Raw genomic sequence first — 20,158 nt, forward strand, 5'->3', positions numbered from 1 at the left:
GGAGAAATTCAAAGAGCTGTCTTCCTCTGGCAGTTATAGACTTCACAGCAGTACAGGTTGATTTACTCACCAATATGTCCAGTGTCAGGCATATAATAAGTAATCAGTAAATATTTGTTGAATAATGGAACCTAATAGAAGACTTGAGCAATTTTTGTTCATCCCAAGTAAGTCTGAAGTGTAGCTTCAGAATTCAGCTAGTTCTGGAAGCTTAAAATTTACTTTTGTTCTCTGACATTAAAAATTAAACCAAGGTATTTTATTTATTTTGCTATTGTAAATGGGATTGCTTTCTTGATTTCTTTTTTAGGTAGTTCATTATTGCTATATAGAAATACTACTGATTTTTGTATTTAATTTTTGTATCCTTTAGCTTTATTGAGTTACATTCAAAAGTTCTGAAAGTTTTTTTGTGGAGTCTTAGATTTTTCTATATATAGGATTACGTTGTTGGCAGACAGGGACAATTTGACTTGCTCTTTTCCATTTTGAATGCCCTTTATTTCTTTCTCTTGCCTAATTTCCCTGGCTAGCACTTTCAGTGCTATGTTAAATAAGAGTTTGAAAGTGGGCATCCTTATCTTGTTCCTGTTCTTAGAGGAAAAGCTTTCAACTAAGAATAAGTTTAACCAAGGAGGTGAAAGATCTCTGTCACGAAAACTACAAAACCTTTGGGAAACAAATTAAAGAGAAAACAAGAAAATGGAAAGCCATTCCATGTTCATGGATTGGAAGAATTAATGTCAAAATGACCACACTCCCCAAAGCAATCTGTAGATTCAATGCAATCCCTGTCAATATCCCAGTGACATTTTTCATTGAATAGAAAAAGCGGTCCTAAAATTCAAATATATATATTCATATATAAAATTCATATTCACAAGAGAACCTGAAAGTAATCCTGAGCAAAAAGAACAAAGCTGAAGGCATTACAGTACCTGGCTTCAAAGTATACTACAAAGTTATACTAATCAAAACAGCATGGTACCAGCATAAAAACAGAGACAAGGACCAATGGAACTCAGAAGTACATCCACATATCTGTGGCCAACTGACTTTTGACAAAGGCGCAAAGAACATATGTTGGTGAAAGGACAGCATCTTCAATAAATGGTGCTGGGAAAACTGGATATCTGTATGCAGAAGAAAGAAACTAGACCCCTATTTCTCACTTTACCCCCAAATCAACTCAAAATGGATTAAAGACTTAAATGTAAGATGTGAAACTATAAAACTACTAAAAGAAAACATAGGGGAAACATTCCAAACCATTGGTCTAGGCACAAAATTTATAGAGTAGACTTCCAAAGCACAGGCAACAAAATCAAAAATAGACTTATGGGATTCCATCAAACTGAAAAGCTTCTGCACAGCAAAGAAACAACAGAGCAAAGAAGCACAGCAGAATGGGAGAAAATATTTTCAAACTATTCATCTGTCAAGGGATTAATATCCAGAATATACATGGAACTTAAACAGCAAAACCCCAAAGTAATTCAATATAAAAAATGGGCAAATGACCTGAAAAGACATTTCTTAAAAAAAGACATACAGATGGCCAACAGGTATATGAAAAAATGCTCAACATCACTAATCATCAGGGAAATGCAAGTCAAAACCACAGTGAGATACCATCTGTCCCCAGATAGAATGGCTATTATCAAAGAGTCAAAAAATAACAAATGCTGTCAAGGATGGGGTGAAAGGGGAACTCTTATACACCGTTGGTGGGAATGTAAATTAGTACAGCCATTATGGAAAATGGTATGGAGTTTCCTCAAAAAACTAGCAATCTCACTACTGGATATTTGTCCAAAGGAAAGAAAATCATTGGAACAAAGAGATATTTGCACCCCCATGTTTACTGCAGCACTGTTTACAATAGCCAAGATATGGAATCAATGTAAGTTTCCATCAGTACATGAATGGATAAAGAAAATGTGGCATATGTACATAATGGAATACAACTCAGCCATAAAAATGAACAAAATCATGTCATTCACAGCAACGTTGTGCCTAGAAGATCTCCTTTTTTAAAAAAATTGAAACATAATTATATATATTTGTGGGGTACAAAGTTGGCTGTCAATAGTTTTATACAATGTGTGATGATCAAATGAGGATAGTTATCTTTTTCATCATTACAATATGTAATCATTCCTTGTGTCCATTAACCAATTTTTCGCTAAACCCTATCCCCCTTTCCCAATTTTAGTAACCCCAGTTCTGTTCTCACCTTCTGAAAGATCAACATATTATGATTGTCCTTTCTTCCTTCCGTCCTTCCTTCTTTCCTTCTTCTCTCTCTTTCCCTCCCTCCCTCCCCCACCCCCCCTCTTTCTTTCGTTTATTTATTTAGCTCCCACTTATGAGTGAAGACATGAGAGGATATTTCTTTTTCTGTGCCTGGCTTGTTTTACTTAACATAATTTTCTCCAAGCTTCTCTATGTTGCTGTGAATGGCAGAATTTCATTCTTTGTTATGGCTGGGTAATATTCATTGTGTATATATACCATATTTTCCTTATCCGGTTGTTCCTGGATGGGTGTTTAGGTTGGTTCCTGAACTTGGCTATTGTAAATAGAGCTGTAATAAAACTTGGGAGTTCGGGTATCCCTTTGGCATGATGATTTCCTTTCCTTTGGGTATATACCCAGAGGTGAGATTGCTGGATCATATAAAGGTTCTATCTGTAGTTGTCTGAGGAATCTCCATACTGTTCTCCATAATGGCTGTGCTATAATTTACAGTCCCGCCAACAATGCAGAAATGTTTCCCTTTCTCTGCATCCTTGTTAGCATTTGGTATTCTCTGTCTTTTTGCTAATACCCATTCTATCTGGGGTGAGATGATATCTCAAAGTGGTTTTCTTTTGCATTTCCCTGATGATTAGTGATGTTGAGCATTTTTTCATATACCTCTTGGCCATCTGTATGTCTTCTTTTGAGAAATGTCTGTTCAGCTCCTTTGCCCATTTTTTAATCAATTTATTTATTTTTTTACTGTTAAGTGGTTTGAGTTCCTTGTATATTCTGGGTGTTAATCCTTTGTCAGATGTATAGTTTGCAAATATTTTCTCCCACTCTGTAGGTTGTCTTTTAACTCTGTTGATTGTTTCCTTTGCTGTGCAGAAGCTTTTTAGTTTGTTATAATTTCATTTGCTTATTTTTCTTCTGTTGCTTATGCTTTTGGGTTCTTATTCATAAAGTCTTTGCCCAGCTCTACATCCTGGAGTGTTCCCCTGTGTTTATTTCTAGGGGTTTTATAGTTTCAGGTCTTATATTTAAGTCTTCAATCCACTTTGAGTTGATTTTGGTATATGGTGAGACGTATGGGTCTAGTTTCATTCTTCTACACATGGGTGTTCAGTTTTCCAAGTACCATTTATATTCTTGGTTCTTTTGTACAAGATCAGTTGGCTGTAAGTATGTGGGTTGATTTCTTGGTTCTCTGTTCTGTTCCATTGGTCCAAGTGTCTGCTTTTATGGCAGTATCATGTTGTTTTGGTTACTATAGCTTTGTAGTATAATTTGAAGTCAAGAAGTGTAATACCTCCAGCCTTATTTAATTTTTTAAATCAGGATTGCTTCGGCTATTCGGGGTCTTTTGTTTTTCCATATGAATGTTAGGATTATTTTTTCTATTTGTGTGAAGAAAGCCATTGGTATTTTTATGGGGATCTCATTGAATGTGTAGATGGCTTTGGGTAGAATGGACATTTTCAGTAGGTTAATTCTTCCAATCCATGAATATGGAATGTCTTTCCATCTTTTCATGTTCTCTTTAATTTCTTTCAGCAGAAATTTGCAGTTCTCATTGTAGAGTTCTTTTACCTCCTCAGTTAAATTTATTCCTAGGTATTTTATTTTTTTGGTAGTTATTGTAATGGGTTTGCTTTCTTGATTTTTTTGTTCTGCTAATACATTGTTGGAGTATTAAAATGCTACTGATTTTTGTATATTGATTTTGTATCCTGCAACATCATTGAATTCATTTATCAGCTTAGTAGTTTTTTGGTAGAGTCTTTAGGGTTTTCAGTATAGAGGATCATGTCATCTGCAAACAGGGACAATTTGATTTTGTCTTTTCCTCTTTGGATGCCCTTTATTTCTTTCTTTTGTCTGATTTGTCTGGTAAGTATTTCCAATATTGTGTTAAATAGGAGTGGTGAGAGTGGACATTATTGTCTTATTCCTGTGTATATGGCTTTTATTGTGTTGAGATACTTTCCTTTTATACCTAATTTGTTGAGAGTGTTTATCATGAAGCGATGTTGAATTTTGTCAAATGCTTTTCCTGCATCTATTGAAATGATTGCATGGTTCATATTCTTGATTTTGTGGTTGTGGTATATTACATTTATTGATTTGCATATGTTGAGCCATCCTTTCATCCCTGGGTTGGATCACAATTGATTGTGGTATATAATCTTTTTTATGTGCTGGTCAATTTTGTTTGCAAATATTTTGTTTAGAATTGTTACAACTGCATTCATCAAGAATATTGGCCTGTAGTTTTCTTTTTTTGTTGTATCTTTGTCTGATTTTGGTATCAGGGTGATGCTGGACTTACAGAATGAATTTGGGAAAATGGCTTCCATTTCAATTTTTCAGAATAGTTTGAAAGGAATTGGTATTAGTTCCTCTTTAAAAGTTTGGTAGAATTCAGCAGTGAAGCCATCTAGTCCTGAGCTTTTCTTATTAGAAGACTTCTGATTACTGCTTTAATCTCGTTGCTTGTTATTGGTCTGTTCAGGTTTTCTATGTCTTCTTGGTTCAATCTTGGTAGTTTGTATGTGTCCAGAAATTTATCCATTTCCTCCAGGTTTTCAAATTTCTTGGTGTATAGTTGTTCATAATAGTCTCTAATGATTGTCTGTATTGCTGTGGTATCAGTTATGATGTCTTTTTTTCATTTCCAATTTTCGTTATTTAGACCTCTCTCTTTTTTAGTTGGCTAATGGTTTGTGTATTTTGTTTATCTTCTTAAAAAACTAATTTTTTGTTTCATTTATTTTTGTGTCATGTTTTTGGTCTCATTTCACTTAGTTCTACTCTGATCTTATTTCTTTCTGACTACTAACTGTGGGATTGGATTGTTCTTGTTTTTCTAGTTCTTTGAGGTGTAATGTTAGGTAGTTCATTTGAACTCTTTCTGTTCTTTTAATGTAGGTGTTTATTAGAATAAACTTCTCTCTTTTGCTTTTACAGTATCCCATAGGTTTTGGTATGATGTGTCTTTATTATCATTAGTTTCAAGAAATTTTTTGATTTCCTGTTTAATTTCTTCTTTGACCCATAGGTCATTCAGGAGCATGTTGTTTAATTTCCATGTATTTGTATGGTTTCCAAAGTTTCACTTGTTATTGTTTTCTAGTTTTAATCCATTGTGATGTAAGAATATACTTGAAATGATTTCACATTTTAAAAATTTGTTGAGACTTGATTTGTGACCTAACATGTGGTCTGTCTTGGAGAATGTTCCATGTGCTGATGAGAAGAATGTATATTCTGTAGTTGTTGGATGAAATGTTCTTTAAATGTCTGCCAAGTCCAATTGGTCTAAAATGTAGGTTAAATCCTGTGTTTCTCTGTTGATTTGTTGCCTAGGTGATCTGTTTAATGTTGAGAGAGGAATGCTGAAGTCCCAAATATTATTTCTTTAGATGTAATAATGTTTGCTTTTTATATCTGGTGCTCCACTGTTAGATGTATATATAGATCTGTGATTGTTTTGTCTTCTTCATGGATAGATCTCTTTATCATTTTATAAAGCCCTTCTTTGTCTTCTTTTATAGTTTTTGGTTTAAAGTCTATTTTATTCAATAAAGAATAAGTACTCCTACTCGTTTTTGGTTTCCATTTGTGTGGAATATCTTTTTGCACCCTTTCACTATTATTCTGTCAGTCTTTACAGGTGAGGTGGGTTTCTTGTAGGCAGCATATAGTTGAGTCTAGTTTTTTTAATCCATTTGGCCAGTCTATGTCTTTTGAGTGGGAGTTCGGTTTATTACATTTGGTGTTGTTATTGAAAGATATTTTCTAACTCCTGACATTTAATTGCTCTCGTATGATTCTTTTAAATATCATTTGTTCCTTTCTTTCTCTTTTATTGTCTTTGCTGTTCATTGGTGTTTTGAGATATGAGATAGTTTCTTTCTCTTTCACCTTTGTATACCTGCTCTACTAGTAGTGTTTGTTCTTTCTCATGTATTCCTGGTAGTGATTTTTGTTTTTTGGACTCGCTTGAGGATTTCTTGTAGGGCTGGTCGTGTGGTGGTAAACTACCCTAGTTTTCTTTTGTCTGGGAAATGCACTATTTCCCCTTAATTTTGGAAGGATAGCCCTGCCGGGTATAGTATTCTTGGCTGGCAGTTTTTTTCTTTTAGTACTTTGAATATGTCATCCCATTTCCTTCTGGCCTGTAGGATTTCTGCTAAGCAGTCTGCTGTTAGTCTGGTGGGGTCTCCCTCATAGGATTTGATGCTTTTCTCTTGCTGTTTTTAGGATTCTCTCTTTGTCTTTGACTTTTGACAATTTGACTACAGTGTGTCTCAGAGAGGATTTTTTTTTTGGATTGAATCTGGGGATCTTTGACCTCTTCTACCCGGAAGTCCAAATCTCTAACAGTACCTAGGAATTTTTCTGCTATTATTTCATTGAATATGTTTTCAATACCTTTTCCTTTCTTCTCTTTTTCCAGAATACCCATGATTTGAATGTTTGTGTGCTTACGTTTTTCTGATAGCTCTTGTAGATTTTCTTCATTTTTTTAAAAACTGTTTTTTCTTTTTCTTTTTCTTTCTTTTTTTTTTTTTGTCTGCTTGAGTTATTTCAAAAAGACTGTTTTCAAGAAAATCTTTTTTCCACTTGCTTTAGCCTGCTTCTTAAGCTCTTGATGGCAGTTTTTATTTCATTAAATGAGTCCTTCAGTTCCGGGAGTTGCGCTACATTCTTTTTTATGGCATTCATCTTTGTGTAAATTTCCTCCTGCATGTCCTGGATTGTTTTTCTCATTTTGTTGTGTCATCTGAGTCTTCTTCTATCTCAGTGAGTTTCCTTAAGATTGTTGCTTTTAGACATTTCAAGTGTTTCCTATTGTTTGAAGTCTGGTATTTGAGAATTATTGTATTTCTTTGGTGGTGTCATATTTTCTTGTGTTTTCATATTTCTAGTATTCCTCCACTGATGTCTGCTCACTTGGTGGAGCAGTTGCTTCTTCTGTTCATCTGGGGTGGTTGTTGAGGAGAGAGATTTCCTCCTGTAGATTTGATTTGTATTGCCAGTTGGGTGGGGTGTTTTAGTTTTGGTTCTGGGTAGACTGTATAGTCTCAGTAGTCCCAAGTAGACTCAGTAGTTCTGGATAGACTCAGTGGTTCTGGAGGGGTGCCATGAGGTGTGGCTGTGGCTGTGCATGGCTGAGGCTGTGCAGCGTAGGGCTCCAGAGGCTGGGCCAGAGTCGTGTCATGGGGCTACAGCATCTGGGACTGCACAACGTGGGAGCCTGGAAAACATGTTAAGTGACATAAGTAAGGCACAAAAAGATAATACTGCATTTTCTCTTTCAAATGTGGGAACTAATAAAAGTAGGCTTATAGAAGTAGATAGTAGAATTGTGGTTACTAGAAGCTGGGAAGGGTAGGGGGAAGAGAGGATAGTGTGAGGTGGGTTAATGGATAAAAAATTATATCTAGATGGGAAGAATATGTTCTAATGGTTTATAGTAGTGCTAGGCATTTATAATTAACAATAGTTTATTGTATATTCTCAAATGGCTAGAAGAGAGGAATGTTCTCATCACAATGAAATAAATTTTTGTGATGATAAGTATGCTATTTACCTTGAATTGATCATCTTACATTGTATATATTATTGAAATATAACTCTATGCCCCATAAATATGTACAATCAATATGTTTCAATTAAGAATAAATTTCTTTTAAAAATTCTTTTAGAATCAGCTCACTTTATAATATATTCTGTTTTTATATTCATAGGACTACATATTCCTAAGGTTTACTACTTTGTCTTTATAGTGTATTTTAACTTCTGCTTTAGTTATTATCCTTTTTTGAAGCTTTGCAAATGTTAAAGATTTTATTTGAATTTTAGTCATAAAGTTGCAACATCTTTTAACAAGAGATGTTAGCCATGCCTTTTCAATGTGGCTTGATTTGTTTATAATGTGTATGTTTATTTGTTAGTTCTGTTTGTGATAGTAAGTGTCCTTTGAGCTGCCCCATTAGTAGTGAAACATTCTCTTGTGTAACATTAAATGCTTCATTTAATTTCTATAATCTAAGAAATCAGAAAGATTCATAATCAAGTTAATATATCCCAGTTGTTTACTTTGCTAAGACTTAATAAATTTTCTGTGTAATTTTTTTCATATTACAAAGAGCCAAAGAAATATGAGTCTAAACTTTATCTTTTGCATTTTCTTGGTGCTTTATACAAGTTTTGTTTCTGTTCCATAGATATGTGTGGAATATAAAATGAATTAGAAAGAAAAAAATATATAAACTAATCATGCATTTTTCTTTTAGACTGGGAAATGAAGAACAACAGCCTGAGGTTCCAATTCTTTATCATGATGTAACTTCCCTTTTGCTCATCCAGATTTTAATGATGCCACAACCTTTACGCAAAGGTATGTCTTTATAATTCAGATTCTTAGATTATATACTGTGTAATGAATATTCTAATGATTATGGGGACAAATATAGCATTTAGTTTGATGGAAATTTCTGTGGTAAATTACATTATTTTTTCTATTAGTAAATATCAATCATATCTAAGAAGATGGCAATTAAATAAAGGGTTTTTTTTTTTCCCTTGTGGGCCTATTATTTGTAGCTTTTTAGTCAATAAGAGGTAAAGATATGAGGAAAACATTCTGAAAACGTTTGTTTTTAAAAAATTGAGTGAATAATACAAATGAAAATTTGAAGTGTAGAGCAAACTTTCATCCTTAATGCCTCCACCCTGTCTACATGTATACATATTTTGATATTGTAGTAATCATAGAATAATTCAAAATGTGAAGTCTCATCATTTAAATTAGCATTAACATCAAAACATTATGATAGTAACAGCATTGATATTATATTAGCAACATTTTAATTATTGTTCCATAGTCTTTATAGTTTCACTTGAAGACATTTAAAATATTTTATCAGATAAGTCACATTTTTCTCTTTCGGAAATTTTTTTCCTTTGTTTTGATGTAAGTTATAGTAGAATGAAAGTGGGTGTATGAAGGCCTTGTATAAAGGACATTCTTTGTATGGACTTCAACTTGAACTTTTGATAGAACTTTTTACCTAAAGGTATGAAGTGATACTTTATTTTAAGTATAGACAAATATATGATATTTCATGCAAATTATGATACTCTGTAAAAAGTAAAATAATGTCATTAATAAGCATAATGTTTTATGTTAGCACTGTGAATTTTTATTTAATATTTTTTGATTATAAAATTCACATTATGGAAAATTCACTATGTAAGCAATTTAAAATCATACAATTATAGTGACATTTAATATAGTCACAAGATTTAGCAACCATCATGATAATCTGGTTCCAGAGAATTTTCATCAGCCCCAAAAGAAACTCTATACTCATTAGGCAATCACTCCTCATTTCTCCTCCAACCCCTGGAAACCACTAATCTGCTTTCTGTCTTCATGGATTTACCTATACTGGATATTTCATATTAATGCAGTTATGTATTATGTAGCCTTTTGTATCTGGCTTCTTTTACTTAATGTTTTCAAGGTTTATCCATGTTATAGCATATATCAGGCCTTCTTCATTCCTCTTGATGGCTGAGTGATATTTCATTTTATGGATATACCACATTTTGTTTATCTGTTCATCAGTTGATGGATATTTGGGTTTTTTCTACCTTTTGGTGGTTGTGAGTAGTGCTACTGTGAACCTTCATGTGCAAGTTTTTGTTTGAACACATGTTTTCAGTTCTTTGGGGTATATAGCTAGAGGTGGAATTGCTGGGTCATATGGTAATTCTGTTTAACTTCTTGAGATATTTCAATGTTTAATTTCCAGACTTCAGATATTTTTGAATGTTACCTTCTTTTGGTTTGTCTGTGCCTACGAATTTAATCATTTACATTTGTAGACTATTATTTTTTTTAAATTAATAGATTTAATATATTTTTTCCTATTTTTACTCTTGGCCACAAAACAAGTCTTAATACATTTAAAAAGACTCATAGAAACTAATAGAAAATATGTTCTCTGACCACAATAGCAGAAGGAAATAAGGAAACACACCTGTCTGGAAATTCAACAACACCCTCCTAAATAAACAATAGGTATAAAGAAAATCACAGGAAAATTAGAGAGTGCTTTGAGATAAAAATCAAAGTATGACTTATCAAAATTTATAGGATGCAAGGCCCATGTAGGGCTTAAAGGAAAATTTATACTTGTAAACATCTATTTTAAAAATAAGAAAACTCTCAAATTAGTAATGTAAACTTCTACCTTTAGAAAATAGAAAAAAAAAGAGCAAATTAAACCAAAAGCAGACATAAGTAGGAAATAACAAAGATTACAACAGAAACATATGAAATAGGGAATTAAAAAACAGAAAAAATTAACAAAACCAAAAGTGGATTCTTTCAACAGATCAACAAAATTTGTAAACCTTTGGATTGACCAAGAAAAAAAGAGAGAAGACCAAAATTACCAAAATCAGAAATAAAGCTGGAGCATTATTACCTTGTCCTTATGGTTTTTTGTGGTGATATGAATTAATTTCTTTCTCTTTCTCATTTGCATTTTTGTTCTACTAGTGAGTTTTGTTCTTTCTTGTGTATTTGTTGTAGTGATTATCATTTTTCAGATTCCAGATATGAGACTTCATTGAGGATTTCTTGAAGGGCTGGTTGTATGGTGGTGAACTCCTGCAGTTTTTGTCTGTCTAGAAAATACACTATTTTTCCCTCATTTCTGAAGGATAGCCTTGCTGGGTGTAGTATTCTTGGCTGGCAGTTTTTTCCTTTTAGTATTTTGAATGTATCATCCCATTTTCTTCTGGCCATAGAGTTTCTGCTGAGAAGTTTGCTGTTAGTCTGATAGGGGCTCCCTTATAGGTGACTTGACTCTTTTTTCTTGCTTCTTTTAAGATTCTCTGTTTGTCTTTAAGCTTTGCCAGTTTGATTATAATTTGTCTTGGAGAGGATCTTTTTGGGTTGAGTCTATTTGGGGATCTTTGAGCTTTCTGGATCTGAAGGTCCACATCTCTCCCTATACCTGGGAAGTTTTCTGTTACTGTTTCATTGAACAGGTTTTCCATGGCTTTTCCTTTCTTTTCCCCTTCTGGAACACCCATGATGTGAATGTTGTGTGCTTAAGGTTGTTTGCTATCTCTCTTAGATTTTCTTCATTTTTTAAAATTGTTTTTTCCTTTTTTTTTTTAAAAGACTATCTTCAAGGTCAGGAATTCTTCTGTTCGTTCTAGCCTGCTACTTAAGCTCTCAGTTATGTTTTTTATTTTAACGAGTGAATCTTTCAGTTCCATGAGTTCTGCTACATTGTTTAAGGCATTAATCTCTTTGTAAACTTCCTCCTTCATATACTGAATTTTTTTTTTCTCATTTCATTATGTTGTCTGAGTCTTTTCATATCTCAGTGATGTGATTAAGCAACAATCCTTAAGATTGTTGCTTGGTATTCCTCTCAGTCATTTCAAGGGTTTCCTACACTATAGGGTCTGGTATTTGAGAATTACAGTGTTCTTTTGGTGGTGTCATATTTTCTTGGGTTTTCGTATTTCTACTATGTCTATGTTGATGTCTGGTCATCTTGTAGAACAAGATGTTTTTTCTACCACTCTGGAGTGGTGGGATTTGAAGATAGAGATGCCCTCTTCTTTTTCCTGTATCTGCTGGTGACTCTCCTTGTGTCAATGCAGTCGAGTGTCTGGCAGGCCACCTGCACAGTGGCTGTGGCTACTGCCGTGAGGTCAAGCCTCTTTTGTAGAAACCGTGGCTGTGGTGGTGGCTATGGTGGGCCACCTGTGTGAAGGTGGTGTTTTCAGCATGCTCCCTTGCCTGCTTCGGGCAGATGGGGCAGCTGCCCTTAGCTCCTGCCTGTGGTCTCTGGCATTGCTGTCTTGCATGCTTCTGTGTGGAGGGGGTGGCTGCCCTTGGCTTCTGCCTATGGCCCGGGGCATTGCTGTCTTGCCTTCTTCTGGGTGGAGGGGGCTGTTGCCCTCGGCTGCTGCCTAGGGCCTTGGGCACTGCTGTCTTCCCTGCTTCCAGGCAAAGGGGGCAGATGCCCACGGCTCCTACATAGGACCCTGGGCATTGCTGTCTTGCCTCTATGTTTGCTGACTTTAAAATCTAAACCTGTGAAATAGCCCTCATTGAAATTAATCTCTTTGCAAAGTTAGGTTCAAATTCTTTAGGTTTTTGTGTGTTATTTTTGTTAGTTTTCCTTAGTTTAGGGAAACAGTTGCCTTGGAGTCATGTTCATTTACTCCTGATTGTGCTCTTCTAATTATACATAGTATTACGTTTTTAAATATGAAAAAAAATTACTTTGTTGTATAATGTCTTCAAAATATTTAAATGTTTTATTTGAATATACCTTTTACTTATAGTTAATGCATAAACCTGAAAAGTTGAAAGAGAAGGAAACTTGATATATAGAAGGAACTTTATTTCTATAATCAATATTTAATCTAAAGAGAAAAATATTTCAGTTAAGAGTAAAGGTCCTGCTGTATCAGTGTCTAACTGAGAGCTGTAGCTGGTGCTTTGTCCTCATTGTCAAAAGTAGCTGTTGGCACTAGCTTTCAACAGAAGGTGAAGTTAATGCTGAAAGGGGATGTAATACACTGAATTAATTGAACCTAGTGAATTTAGTTCAGTTGAAACAGATTCTAAGACTGTTTTCTAATATGAGTCAAGAAAATTGATCTCCTTAATTTAATAATGGTTAAATTAATAGAATAAATTCAGGAAAACATCGATGGAAAAATTAATAACATTGTTAGTAGCCATGGCTTATAGTAACATTATTTTAAAAATGGGTTTTTTTGTGCGGACAGATTGAATAAATGTGTATTTAGTACTTATTTGTAGGAGACATTGATTCAGTTCAAGAAATACTGTGAGTGCCTACTATGTGCCAGGTTGCTATACTTCTTTGCCATGTGTTGGAGGTACAAAGATGAATAAAACATGGACTTTACCCTTGGAGAACTGGATAGCTAAGTATTTAGCAGTCATTAAATTTACCTGTAGTTAGAATTGCTTTCAAGAACCTGTGCTTTTATATTATTACTTAAAATTTAACAGTAATTCAAGATTTGATTACCTGTACTGTTTATTAAACTGCTATCAAGTACATGTGTAATATGTTGCTCAATGTCATACACTGATTAATACCTCTTAGAATTTAGGGCCAGACAAAAAAATTTCCATTTATTATTTTTTTTAGATTTTCACACATTGAGAACTGGATAGAGAGAAACCATTACTTTAACTGCTAGAAAGTTCAGTGCTTAATTTTATTAAATTATTTTAATTTTTCTTAGCTTTTTTTGGGAGGTGGGGAGTTGTATATTAGTGGAGATAGATTTGTTAATATAAATTTTCCTTTTCTACTCCCTGTTGATGTAAGAGTTAACAGTTGGTTGTCTTTATCATAAGCTTATTTTACTATAAGCTGTTTTTATTTTAAGAATTTGTATGTGTGTAACTTTCGTTATTGGTTGTTATTAGAAGAGAAAAGGAGAAGGAGGAAAATTTCACTGTTTATATGTACTAGAATGTTAAATGCTTCCGATGGTCTGATGTGAAAATAGGTTGATGCAGAACCATATCTAGACCCCTCTTAAGCTTTTTAATGTTTTGCACTGTTTTCAGGTTAAAAGACCTTTTTATAACCAATTGTCTCATCAGAAGTTCAAATTAAATATATTAAAGACAGGAGTTTGTTTTTCTTTTATGTCTTTTTATATCCTTGTATCTTGTCCATCATAACATCATCACATCACATTGCTGGCCTCCAAAGAATAAGCTTGGAAGTAACTTTTGATACACCACTGTCTTCAGGTATTCATGGTCAGTTCTTCATGTCCAAGTGGAAGAATGTTTTTAAACTTAGGATGAGGTTTGGCTATATATAACAGAGAAGAAACCAAAAATAGCACAGTAGCTTAAATAAGATAGCACTTTATTTTTCTTTCATGTAGAAAGAAGTATGAAGTAGACAGGCCAGGTGCTTCTACTTCACAGCATCAGGTTCCTTATGGTGTGGCACTCGTCTTCCCGTGTGAAGGTAGCTGCTAGAGTTCCAGCTATCACAGTCTAGTTTAAGGCCGCAGAACAGAGAGTTGAGGAAGGAACTTCACCCTCTTTTTTAAGAGTCCTTCTTAGAAGATCCTATGTCTTTGGCTAAAATTCTTCTTATTTTTTGACTTTCCAGAGTTTAAAACATAAAATTGTCATCTTTTTTAAGGAAGGGTCTGTTACTCAGAACATGTTGCTGTTCTTTCCCACCTCACTGTTATTGAGGAACTTCACGAATCTTTTCTCAGCCATTTGTTTTTGGATATATTCTCATATATTCTCTGTAGCATCTGATAGTAGTGATTATATATACTTCTACTTCCAAGATCCTATAAGCAGGGCCCATGAAAGAGAGAGAGAAGGCCGCTTGTTATTTCTCATTAACTTTAAGAAAGAACATATCTCAGTTTTGCTTTGTTACAAACCAAGACTTTAGAAATCAACTTTATTATAGACTATTTTAAACATATATAACAGTAAAGAGCACAGTTTAATGAACTCCCGTGTACCTGCCAGTTATCAACTCATGGCCCGTCTTCTTTTATTTATACCCTAACCTGTTCCTTCCTCCCTTCCATCCTTGGTTATTTTGAAGCAAATCCTAGACATCATATCATTTTTTCTATATAGTCTTCAGTATGTATTTCTGAAAGTTAAGGATTCTTTCAATAAACATAACTATCATACTGTGAACACTTAAAAATGGACAGTTATGCCTTAATATTATTAAATATTCAGAGCTCCATAGTTGCTTCTTACAAATGATTTCTTAAAGTTTGTTTGTTTGACTTAGGATCCAAACAAAGTCCACACATTGGATTTGGTTGTTAGGTCCCTTTTAAATATATGGGTTCCCTCCCTCCCCCTCATTCCTTATGTTTTATGCTTTATGAAGAATCTGTATCATTTGTCACTTATAGTTTCCCATAGTCTGTACTTTGCTAATTGCATCCCCATGGTATCATTTAATACCATATTCTTCTTTTCCTGTGTGTTTCCTACAAACTGGCAGATAGATTAGACATGTGGATTCACTTTCTTATTTCTTTTTGCAAAATTACTTCATGGATGGTTTTAAGTAGTTGCATCAGGGGACATGTATTGCAGTTGTCTCTCTCTCTCTCTCTCTCTTTTTTTTTTTTTGTCTTTTTTTTTCATGACCGGCACTCAGCCAGTGAGCGCACCGGCCATTCCTATATAGGATCCGAACCCGCGGCGGGAGCGCCGCTGCGCTCCCAAGCGCGCCACGGGGCCGGCCCTGCAGTTGTCTCTCTTTATGTAACTTTAGAGGCTTAAAATTTAGATGGTTACCTAGATTTATTCCTTATTTATTTCATTTGTTAAGTGGAATTCATATAAAGAGGAACTTTTCCTATTTGCTCATTGGTAGACTGGATAAAGGAAAGGCAAGTTAAATGCTTGGATTATTTACTAGTTTTTAGAAAAATGACTTTTTTTTTTTTTTTTTTTTTTAGCATTCTCCAATGATGATTGTTTTTTAGTATTATTGTGAATTCAAAGATTTTAACATATTTGATATCTTTCAGTCCCACTGTAGAATAATAACTGTTAAAACACTTCCGTTGGCTTGTGTCCTATTGATCCTGCAGTTTTTGAGTTTCTTCAGACCAAGGCTTTTTAATCGGTGGTTCCAGAGTTTATTAGTAGGCTAAAGGAATCTATAAATCTTCTAAAATGGTATAGAAATTTTTTGTATGTGTATGTGTCTTTTTTATGAGTAGTTCCATAGCTTTTACAAGATCTTCAAAAGGATCTCAACCCCTAAAAAGTTAATTGTTTCTAAATTTTCCTGAGGAACTCCTGGTCATAGACAAATAAATAGTTTTATAATAAGGAATAGCAGTAAGGAAGTAACGTCTTTTGCACTTGTAGAATCAGCAGATTACAGTGGGTTCAGAAATGAGGACGAAGTGAGAGAATAGAGACAGTGGGCAGAAAGAACTGCCAAGAGTGAATGTGGGGAGAGAACAGAAGCTATACGGGGGTATGCAGTAGTCCCTCTTTGTCTGCAGTTTCATTTTACGTTGTTTCAGGTACCCATGGCCAAATGTGGTCCAAAAAATATTAAATGGAAAATTCCAGAAATAAACAATTCATACATTTTAAATTGCATATTATTCAGATTAGCGTGACGGAATCTTATGCTAATCATAATTATGAATCATCCCTTTGTCCAGCGTATCCATACTGTAGATGCTATCTGCCTGTTAGTCATTTAGTAGCCATGTCAGTTATCACATGGACTGTGGTGGTATCACAGTGCTTGTTTTCTTGTGACCCTTATTTTACTTAATAATGGCCCCAAAGCACAAGAGTAGTGATGTTGGCAGTTCAGATATGACAAGAGAAGCTGTAGAGTGCTTCCTGTAAGTGAAAAGGTGAAAGTTCTCGACCTTAGGAAAGAAAAAAGAAAAATGCTGAAGTTACTAAGATTTATAGTAAGAACGAATCTTCTATCCATGAAATTGTGAAGAAGGAAAAATAAATTCGTGCTGGTTTTGCTTTCCTACCTCAAACTGCAAAAGTTACTGAAAAAGTACAATAAGTTATTTGAGAGAGGGACTACATTCAAGTAACTTTTAATAAAATGTATTGTTATAATTGTTCTATTTATTGGTTATTGTTAATCTCTTCCTGTGCCTAATTTATAAATTAAACTTTATCCTAGGTACGTATGATAGGAAAAAACATAGTATATATAGGGTTCAGTACTATCAGCAGTTTCAGGCATCCACTGGGGGTCTGGGAATGTATCTCCCGTGGATGAGGGAGTGCTACTGTAATTCAAAGGAGTTATTTTTTGTTTGTTTTTAAGATAGGAAAGTTTTGAGCATGTTTAATTGTTTGCCATTTATCCATCCTTTACTTAATAAATCTTGGTGGTTCTTTTACTTTAAGTGTTATCCTCTTCTGGAAGCCTTTCTCTTGGATATCTCTTCTTCCCTTTCCTGTAATAACTTGTTCATAGTTCTGTTTGTTACTTGTCTTATTGTCATAATAGTGGATTTTCTTTAATCTCTCCCTTTCTAGACTATCAATTCCTCCAGGACTAGCATGATCCTGTGTGTACTCTTAGTGCCTATCTGGTACATAACATGCTTAATAAATACTTGTGGAATGGAATGGATGTGTTAAAAATCCAATGCTCTTATTTTCTGGTAAATTGCTTATTTTCTATTTTGAAATTCAAGAAAGCTATTACTTTCCTTTGAGTCTTTAGATCTTACATTGTGATTACTTCTTTATAATGTTCTTTGAGAATATTAGCAATTTATTAGACTTAAAATTTAATTGCCTGAAGTATACCCAAGGGAACAGCATTAACTGCCTTATTAGTTATTAAATGGACTTGGGATCCTTTCTTTGTTCTATGTTGATTAAGGCAAAAAAACGGTCTTATTAAACTGTTTGGGTTCTTCACTCATCAAAGAGAAAATAGAGTTGAGATTATCACACAGAAAAGCACATCACAAATTGATTTTTATTGTAGGCCTAGGCCTCTTAATGAGGGTCAGAACACATAGTTAGTAACTCTAGATCATAAACAGGAAGACTAAGAAGATTTGATGTTTGCATGTGGTATGTGCAAAGTGCTTATGGAAGCAGTGGAATAGTGTATTTTTTTACCAACATTTTTCATGGTAATTTTAGGAAAAGAATAAAATGTCTAGTACCATATTCAGATTGTGTCCTGTTTACTTGTAGGTTCTTCCCTTAGGATTTTTATTGTTTTATACATATTCTACCTTATCCTAGAGGAGACTATAGTCTGTTTGCTTCTAAGGCATTTCAAATAAGTTATTGAGCTGTCTTTAGTCAACCTAAGGTGTTCTGATAGTGTTTTTTTTGTTGTTTGTTTGTTTTTAAACACATTAAGAATAGATGTCCTATCCTTTTTCTCCTTTTTAAATTTTGTTAATTGTATTTGAAGGGTTTTGCTCTCTATTGCAACCTTGGAAGATAGCAACCTGAATGATTACTTTTTTTTTTTCTAAGTCCCTGAAAAATACTGGTTTCACACATAGCAAGCATTCAATAAATAAATATTTGTAAAATGAATGAGTGAATGTGAGGATTTCTTAAGCTGTGACTTTAAAATGCCTGTTTAAATATTTAAAAGTGATAAGACAGGCAAAGTGACTAAAATCAGAAATTAGTACTTTTCTACAACATCAAAAATACTTACAGTAGGTGTCATTTCTTTTAGTGCATTGCTTCTTTTTAATGAAAAAAAATATAGCTTACAATGAGAAGAAGTTAAATGTGAGTGGTGTTTCTAGGCAATATAAATGACTTCCTGGTTAAAATCTTTTTGTTTGCGCTTAGTAGACGAATTCTGTAATTTTCATCATTTTATTAAAACATTTAATTAAGTGATGGAACACTCTTGTCTTGACTTTGTTGACACCATCTTTTCCTGATTCTCTTAATATCTCTTCTACTCATTTTCAGACTCTTTTTCATTTACTTCTTTCTCTTACCACTCTTTGAATTATTCCTTAGTTCTTAGCCCCTTCTTTCTCAATTTTATCTTATTTCCCACAGCTTCCACTGTACCTATTCTCTGATGATTCCCAAATCTCTAGCTCCAGGTTATAATTCCCCGTGAATTTCGGACTCAAATTCCTACATATGCTTCAAGCTCAAAATATACAACATTAAATGAATTTTCTTCCCGTTCAAAAGTGCTCTCTTCCTGTGTTTTTCATTTTGGTCAACGCTATTATCACCTACCCTTTGTACAGTGAAATACTACTGTCATCCTCTATCGCCAAAGTTCTACCAAATCCTATAATTTTTATCATTTAAATATTTCTCTAATTTAACCCATTCTCTTTATCCTCATTGCTCTTCCTTAGTGCAGGGCATCCTAATTTATTATACGTATATAGTGCTTTTGCTATTTGCTAATAGGTGTTCTTGCCTCTAGTCTTGCCTTGTTCCAGTCCCCTTCTTTTAAGAAGCAACAATGAATATTATAAAAGGCATATCTAATGTTATCACTCTCCTGCCTAAAATGCTTCCAGTGGCTTCTCATTCTCTTCACTCTAGGTGCTATAAATTCAAATGCCTATAGAGATCAAACAAGTAACATCAATAATAATATTAGAAACAGCAAATATTTACTGATTGTCTGCCATTGCCAATTACTTTTTTAAGCATTTAAATGTTTAAAACTTATTTCACTTAACCCCTTTAAGGTAGGTGATAATATTGTCCCCATTTAACATATAAAGAAAGAAAGGCACAGAATGTTTAACTAACTTGCCCAACATCAGACTGTAAATGTCAGAATTTAAATCTTAATAATTTGGCTTCGTAGCCCAAATTCATTCTTACCAACAGTGTTATATATTATCTTCATGTAAAATAGTCTTTGATTTGATACAGATTGAGTATCCCTCATCCAAGAATCTGAAACCCAAATGTCTGGTCCCAAGCATTTTGGATATGGTATACTCAATCTGTAATTACGAGCGGGGGACTGTGACAAGCTAGAGAATGCATTCTTGGTCAAAGGGAACAGTTACTACACAGCTCCAGATAATTTTTGAGATGTAAGAATGTGGTTCCAGTATTACTAGATCTTCTCATTTTTCAAGAGTAAGTGGAATTCTGGACTTTTATAAGAAATCTATTTTAAATGTCAGCAACTAAAAACAAAACACAACAGGGTAAAGTCAGACCAAACATCTCTTCATGCTGCATTCAAATGGGTAGCCTATAGTTTGTAACATTTGGTCTTCAGCATAAAGATTACTTTTCCAGCTTCTTCTCTCAAAAATCGCTACTTGTATTCTAGTTACA

The 20,158-nt window shown here is 33.9% G+C and overlaps 1 protein-coding gene across 3 annotated transcripts in view; it reads left to right on the forward strand.

The window, feature by feature from the left end:
• UBR3 (ubiquitin protein ligase E3 component n-recognin 3) overlaps window positions 1–20,158 on the forward strand; it is a 233,502-nt gene that overhangs the window by 182,788 nt on the left and 30,556 nt on the right. For all 3 annotated transcript variants that reach the window (XM_063088738.1, XM_063088752.1, XM_063088745.1), the window contains exon 33: window positions 8,547–8,650. In XM_063088738.1, coding sequence (XP_062944808.1) covers window positions 8,547–8,650 — 104 coding nt within the window. The remainder of the gene's footprint in view (window positions 1–8,546; window positions 8,651–20,158) is intronic.

The sequence above is a fragment of the Cynocephalus volans genome, chromosome 1 (genome assembly GCF_027409185.1).
Source record: "Cynocephalus volans isolate mCynVol1 chromosome 1, mCynVol1.pri, whole genome shotgun sequence".
NCBI classification, from domain to species: Eukaryota; Metazoa; Chordata; class Mammalia; order Dermoptera; family Cynocephalidae; genus Cynocephalus; species Cynocephalus volans.